Below are 8,190 nucleotides of genomic sequence, written 5' to 3'. Positions count from 1 at the left end.
TATATATATATATATATATATATATGTATATATAAATAGAATGGAATTGCGTATATATAGGCAATTCTATTCTATTTATTTAATAAACGTAAATCTGGAGCAACAGACCTCTAATTCATTGTACGCAACTCTGGAATTCAATGAGCAATACGAAGCATAAAATGCGTTTGTGCGCGACGATCACGATGATCAACGTGAAAAGGGTTCTGAATTTACGAAATAAAATGTTTGAAAGGGTACAAAAGTTTACCTGAATCTTCGGCAGCTGGATCTTACATCGAAGTACTCGCACATCCTTTTCGGATAAAACCAATGAAACCTTCATACAGCTTTCAGTTCTTTTTCTTTTCCGGAAAAGAGGAAATACGAAAGGGGTTAGGGATATAGATCTTTTAGAGTATAATACAGGCTAACCGTCATTGAAACGTTCTGAGCTCATATCTCTATTCCCACTTTTATTGATCGATGAAATTCGATATATTCAACACTCAAGGGGATTTTTTTATCGATCTTACTTCTTTAAACTAATAATTAGATCAATGTACTATTTTTTTTTATAAAAGTTTAAAAAGATCTCGATATTTTTAATTGTTCGAAACAAAAAATGTAGTTGTACAATTTATATTAAATTTATATTACAAAGACAGATATAAATTTGTATTATAAGAATAGAAACTCTTCACTGTTTTATAGAGATCCATTTTCATATAATACTCATTGCGATATTATCAAAAATAACAAGATCGCATTTTTTTATACATCTGTAAATTAGAGCGAACATTTTATAGTGAATCGAGGTCAGTACCATCCTCCGTAACAATTAGACGATATAATAATGCTATTTACGCCTCGGATCATTGGATTCTTAGGATTGATTTACGATCAGCGTAATTTATGAATATATCACAGTGGTTATATAAATATATATATATGGCTATATAAATATATGTGTAACAGCTTTTTATGCAATATAATTACTAATAATTTATAATTACTAATCTAACTACAATATTATTTTTAATACAAGCTAGTAGGCTTTATATAATTCGTAATTTTTTAAATTTAAAACCGATATTACAAAATATTTAAAAAAGTATCATAAGATGTGTATGTCATTGTTAATATTGTTATTATTGTCACAAATATTAAAATTTGAACAAAGCAAGTAAGTCTTTAATACAAAAATGAAAAAAAAAGAGAAAAATATAGAGAAAGGACAAAATACCTTGCAATACAATGGAGTGGCAATACGAGCGAGGGAGGTAAGACGAGCTACAAAAGTGCAATGCTCGAGCAAGATTTGCGCGATGCCATTAACCCATTAATACATATAGAATCCGATTGCACGTCGCAATTTGCATCACTATTTGAATTGCTGAGACTCTTTGTAACTATATAATACAATGATAGTTTCGGCAATGCACGATCAACTATATGCATCGCCATGCTTATATATTTTCTTACCTCTGCATTATTTTATAAATCATATTCGATTTATTAATTCAAATAGTAAAAGATTTTAATATTGATCAAGTTTTGTACGAATATCTATTACATTCATGTCCAAATATTTTCTGTATTTAATTAAATTAGAATTAATTGTCCTACTTATAGAAAAATGATTAGAATTGATGCAATAAGTCGAATTTTCGCGATTATCAAATGTGATTGAGAAAAAGAGTTTGAATTTGTCTTCGATCGTTCGCGTCGGCGTTTAGTTCAGTAACAGTCGATCAGGCAGGCAGTTGCAAAAAGTATAAGCGAGAAAGGGGGAGAGGTAACACAGAAAAGGGAAGGAGGGAGCGAACGATAGAAGGCACGAGTCGTTGAAGGTCCTCGACCTACGTTGTTAAGGACAGAGACCCCATCTAGAGACGTAAGACGCCCTTTTGCTTGTTTTCTACTTTCGCGTATAGTTTTGCGAAATTCCATTAATTTATAATAAATAAAATTGTATTTTTTTTTTTTTGTAATAAAAGGTTTCCTACGATTTATGATTCCTGTCGTGATATGATATAATACGTTTATTGGCAATTTTCTATATTTACAAAATTAATTTTAAATATATATATAAATATATCATTATTTTTTTCCGCAATGAATTATATGTTAATTTTTTGTAATCGCATAATTTTTGGAATTGTTTTTTATAATCTTGGATTTCTTGGAATTCTATTTGTTACTCTGTATTAAAATTTGTGCTTAATCGTTGTACTAAGAGTTTGTAATATTACAGCAACAACGTTTATCATCAGGAGACTCAAAAGGGTTAAAACGAATCGATCACTCGACGAAGGTACCGTAGGGTCTTCGACCTCTTGTCGTGCGGTGAAGGTCCGCGGATAACCTACTCCTTGGTTACTGCACTCGATGTCGGTGACCGGGACGTCGATCCCTCAGAAGAGGCGAAAGACCTCTGTGGACTACTCGGAACCGCGAAATAGAGGACTACGACATTCGCTCGATGTAAATGAAAAAAGAGAACACGTGGCCTGTTGCACTGTCGAGCTCAAATTAATAATTTACACCTGTATAAATTCGCAGAAGATGTAGATCTTATTAAAAGCATTTCTGAATTTGAAAATAACATGAAATTTTTTGAGTTTACCTCATCGAATTCATTACTAATGAGTATTTATTTTTTACTCAAAATAATTTTTTATTCAATAGGCATAAATTTAATTATTTATTTTTCTCTTTCTTATAGGAATGTATTAAAGATATTTTATGAGTCCATAAATTCTTAATTATGAAGAGCAAAAAATTATTGGTCCTTCGCTTCCAATATTTCTATAATAAACAGCGGATTCGAAGAAAAAAATGCTCGCGAATTCGCTGTATCTCGTTATAGTTATAGTATGCCCTTCGATTCTTATTCAAGGTCTACAACGGGGGTGCAGTGAACATCGGCTCTTCGGGGTTTCCATAGCGACCGCCACTAAACTACCCTTGCAACGCCCACCCGAGGGCTGCGTTTCTACTTTCCACCCTCTGTCTCAACCGATCGAAAGCTATCGCGCTTGCAATCGTCCTGAAAGAAAGCGATATAGATCCTGCAGCAAGATGTTGTTGTCCTTATCAATATTGAAGAATAATTATTACTAACATTAGAGTTTTAAATCTTTTTTATAGAAATGTAATTAATTTTCTCCTTTTATTTATTAAAGAAAATCTGTTCTATATTTCTTTTTAAATTATGAAGTTAGATATCTTGATATTAATAATAAATAAGATATATTGTATCTATTATGTATCTATATGAGTTTTTTCAAACACACTTTATTTACTATTTTGATTTTAAGATGCTAAAAATCATAGAGTAAATTGAAGATAGAAATATATGTCAGTCAATTCTCATATGCCAACCTGAATTACCTGAATATTGCACTTTATCGATTGGACGGTAGACATGCGTTGCTATGACTACGAGAATACACCTAAAACTACCTTCGGCCCTTGTGGTACGTGACTTTTATAAGGCGGTTTATGATGTACTCCCGTATATTTGCGTCTGTATCGGCAGGACGAAGGACCTAACTATGAACAAAGACATGGGTGTAGACGTACGTCGCCTTCATCCGGAAAAACTTTATCAAACTCTATAATCAACTCCTTCTATTTTAATTCGACATAATGCATCCTGCATACATATATGTGCATGTGTATATGTATGTACGTATATGTGTATAGAGGATTCAGACTCGACGCATCATCTGCTAATAGCATATTCCTTTTTGTTATTTTGAGACCAAAATTCTTATACCAAAATGTTGAGATTACAATAGTTTTTCAATTATAAACATTTAAAGTTAGCGAATCATACCACCTAAAGTTTGCACTTTTTGGCATTTTATTCTACATACAATATAACGCAAAATGCCAACTATACGCGCCTATACACCTATACACGCGAATTTTAGGCAATAGGATTCGCTAACTTTAAAAGCTTATAATTCAAAAACTATTATAGCCTCGACACTTTGTGTTTTTAAAAATTGAATCGAAAAGTTCTCTACAATTTTGCAAATTTCGCAATGGTTGACGAAATATTAATTTCTAAATATTGTCGAATAAGTGCGTATTCAGTTGCTCAATCATTAACTATCACAAAAATTGCAAAATGGAGGGACTTTTTGATTTAATTTTTATCAGAGATAGCATTATGTGATGGGGCAATTGCTTGCTCGGCAATTTTTAGACATTAATATTCAATTAATTATTGTGAAGATTGCAAAATGATAAAAGACTTCGATTTAATTTTTAATCAGGAATAGCGCTATATGATTAGTGTTCGCTATTTAAGAAACATTCTGTATATATATGAATTTAAAAAAAATATGTATATACGTATGTATATTCCATTCATGTAACATTGATTTTTAAAACTGCGGTATTGTAGACATTATACTTTCTACAAAAATAAAATTATAAAAATAGAATAGTTTGATTTTTTTTACAAAGCATAATTTTATATTTTTTTTACAAAGCATAATTTTAATAATGAATATAATCATTAATCGCACATAATTAATTAATTAGAATGAACAGATTGATACGGAAGGTTAAATAAACTCTCGATAAATGAGCTTACGATTAAATTTGGAAAAATATTCGTCCCAATTTCCAAAGTTCTTCCCAGACAGGGTGACTAGAGGTAACGCAATCTCTTTCTCCCTCGAGTCGGACTCGCGGTCCCTCGCGATGCTGTGCAAAGCAAGGGTCGGTTGACTCTCGTCGCCATCCCTAAAGCATCTCAGAACAAAGACAATTCCTAATTCGATTGCGATGCTTTGTTCGTTCTATTTGGAGACACGTGTGATGATTCGTTTTGAAGTTTCCAATCTCTCGTATCTACTCTACATATTATTTCACGCATTATATTCATCGTCATATATAATATAACATCAATATACATTTCATTCCTATAATTATTATATTATAACATCTTTCAAATTTAAGTAATATTGTTTATTATAATTTTTGTAGCATAAAAACTTCTTTCTAAATCTCTAGTACTAATACTTTTAGATTAAAAATAATACAGTACTAAGAAATAATATACCCAAGCAGAACAACAAATCACGAAAATATCAAAATGATATTAAAATGAATCGGAAATGATTGAAAAATGATTTTTAATGATCATTTTGAAGTCATTTTGATATCATAATTATTGTTCTGCTTAGGATACTTCTTATATATACTGGAAGCTTTAGAAGTTTAGATAGCCATTCAAGTTTTAACTAATCCTGATAAACAAGTAAAATAAAATAAATAAACAACGAATTAGCAAGGCATGTTGAGCGATATCGCTATTAGAATGAAACAGAGTTTGTTCCGGCGTTATGGTGGCGTTTGATAGGCATTATCGCCATATGGTGAGTTTTCGTCGATTGGCAAAGATACCGGAAGAGAAGGCATCGGGATTTCGGGGCTGATTGCGCGGGACAAGGTCGTCGTTACCCTGACAACGGTATAGTCGGTGGCACGTGCTGCCTTAGTTCCTCCTCGTCTACTGACCCCAAAATGTGCGCGCGACGATTACTTTGGACGTACTCATAGGATTTGGGTTACTGTCACGGGTTAGATAGGAAATGACGGAGATAAGATATCAAGAATGTTGAATCAATTTTCATTCTTTGAATTTATTGATATAGTCATGCGATGCAGGATTTGTAATATTATGTGTCGGAAGTATATAATAAGATTCAACTCTATAATCATGTAATGTTTAATCATAAGATATTAATTTATATATACACTCAACTAAATTAGAAAGTTAAATTTAAGAAAGGGATTCATATTTATTTCGTTGAAAGTTGCTGATAATGGAATAACGGCTTTTATAATCGATCAAACAGTTCTAAAAAGAAATATAGCTGAATAACTCCCCTTATATTGTACATATACTTGTCTTTTTTTTGTATACATTCAAATAATAAAATAAAAATATTTTTCCAATATATAATATAGTCTATAAATACAGTTAACATATTATATTGAGAGGAAAATAATATACGTGATGGGAAGAATATATCCGGAAACATGTCAAGAATTAAAAAAAAAAATAGAATAAAGAGTTTGTCTTCGAAAAGTTTGTCTCCAAAGGAGAGCGAATTTTGTGTTATCGAGTAGAATATGAAGTGAGAATATGTATTCCCCCTTTTTCTTCTCGAAATAGGAGACTTGTGAGGTAGTCAATCTCTTTCTTTGTTTTCAGCTCTACATGTAACGCAATATTTCGATCGTAGGGCAGCGTTTCGTGGACAAAGAACTTGCTCCTTGTTGATGTATAGTCGTTCTGAAGCTCGGAATCCGGTGAGCTCGGTGAAGACTAAATGGGGTGAAGGTCTCCAGGGTTGAGAATCGTGCCGGGACTTTAGGGACGGTTAGTGGAGAGCAAGATCGAACTTGGCTGAAAAGGATCGGGGGTGGCGATGGCGCGTTCTCGAACTCTAAGCTTCAAGCTCATTTCCTACATCTATTTACGAAAACGCTGAATATATAGTCCTCTGTTTCCGACTTTGTTATCTTATCACGTATCATACTCGCATGGGTTCGACTCCCATATCGAAAGATTCGATATACTTATAGTACATGTATAAAAGAATCAGAAGAATGATATTTAAAATAAATATTTTTGTAGATAAAATAGATATTTATGAGTATATATTATATATATTTATAGTGTATGAAAAAAAGTAAAATAAATCTAAAATATAGCCCTCGAATAACAAATATAGATAATGTCTTCCTACGAAAAAAAAACAGTTCGTTTAATCCTATTTTCTGCATTAAAGTATTAAATTACTCTCAAAGAATGACTGCTGATCGCGAACACTGATTCCATAGTATATATCAAGCTTTATGAAGATATCCCTAACCTACAGCAAGCAGCATCATGGTGTCAATCACATGCACATACACGTTTCCCCTTTGTAGCATCCAACGCACGTTACAAGATAGTAATGCATTGCATCGCTTTGGCAATGTATTTGTAGGAAACTATACATCTTCCCTCTCTCTGTCGTAGTTATCCGCCCTCCTGTCATTCCTACTTTTGCCCTCTCGTGCTTTTCGCGCAGCAGACACATGCGTGATCTCAAGTATACATATAAATTCAGGGGATGCTCGGGTCAATAATCCTTATAGAAACAATAGAAATATTACATTCTTGCGATATTAGCTATAATTATTAGAAGTATCTCAATTTATTAAATTAAATAATAAAACCTCTTTGATATGATCGATATCAACTATAATATCGATATACAGCTATAATAATCATATATAATTTTTTCGTTTCAGGTAAGTTCATGATGACCGTTTTTGGTGCCTAATTCCTTCTATATGCAATCGAATCACAATGTAAGTCCTTATATAATAATAATTATTTACAATAAATATTAATTATATGAGTGACAAGTATTATATTCCTGCATTTTGTTATGTAATATTTATAATTCGTATTCGATTAATATGGAATAAAGATAAGAAATGTTGGAAAAAAGAAATAATAATAATTTTTTATAATATTTTTCAAAACATCGACAATTTGCATTATATCAAGAATATTTGCGTTTTGTACGCTCGTATTGACTTTCATTCGATTGTTAAAAATCATTGCTCGCGTGAATGTCGCGGTCATGCTAATAATAAAAACGAGTGTCAGGAAACCACGTGTACGTATGTACACGTGAAACCTGTTGCTATGTATTAAATGAACAACGTTTGAATAGTAGTCAGTGTACACGCTGAAAAGTAGATGTCGCCCAGCGATACGATGCTAGCAGACTCTATCGGATGTATTGTAAAGTAGAGTGATCTGGCAAGCTTTCTCACATTTTCTCCTCTCTTTGCGGTCTGAACTGTACTGCCATCTACTAGTTTGACCGACCCGTCGAGAAAGAGTGATCTGCCCGATACGGAAGTTACCTACTTGACTGACTTTAGTCAGTCTGATTACATACGTCTTTGATCCTTACCAGTTGCGCGAATACATCTAAGTGAGAACTGTTCAAGCGGATATGTCGCTGTTTTGTTCACGGATGTAAAACCAGCGAGTAAAAATAAAATTTATTTTATGTTCGCATATAAGGTTACATCAAAATTTACTTTAATTACATATATATTACATATATAATTATATTACATATATAATTACATATATTTTACTTTAATTACATATAT

At 32.1% G+C, this 8,190-nt stretch overlaps 1 protein-coding gene across 2 annotated transcripts in view; it reads left to right on the top strand.

Annotated features, from left to right (window-relative positions):
* LOC108686140 (ena/VASP-like protein) overlaps positions 1 to 2,982 on the top strand; it is a 15,814-nt gene extending 12,832 nt beyond the window's left edge. The window contains exons 2-3 of one of the 2 annotated variants that reach the window (XR_001931688.1): positions 2,237 to 2,466; positions 2,882 to 2,982. Coding sequence is in view for 1 of the 2 variants with exons in the window: in XM_018191251.1 (XP_018046740.1) it covers positions 2,237 to 2,346 (110 nt within the window). In the remaining variant the exon portion in view is untranslated. Of the gene's footprint in view, positions 1 to 2,236; positions 2,480 to 2,881 lie in introns of those variants that run through there. The other variant, XM_018191251.1, reaches the window with a different exon arrangement.
* The last annotated feature ends 5,208 nt before the right edge of the window (positions 2,983 to 8,190 follow it).

Source organism: Atta colombica, unplaced genomic scaffold, assembly GCF_001594045.1.
Source record: "Atta colombica isolate Treedump-2 unplaced genomic scaffold, Acol1.0 scaffold164, whole genome shotgun sequence".
In the NCBI taxonomy this organism is placed as follows: domain Eukaryota; kingdom Metazoa; phylum Arthropoda; class Insecta; order Hymenoptera; family Formicidae; genus Atta; species Atta colombica.
The sequence above is the reverse complement of the archived record's forward strand: the minus strand, read 5'-3'. Positions and strand labels throughout refer to the sequence as shown.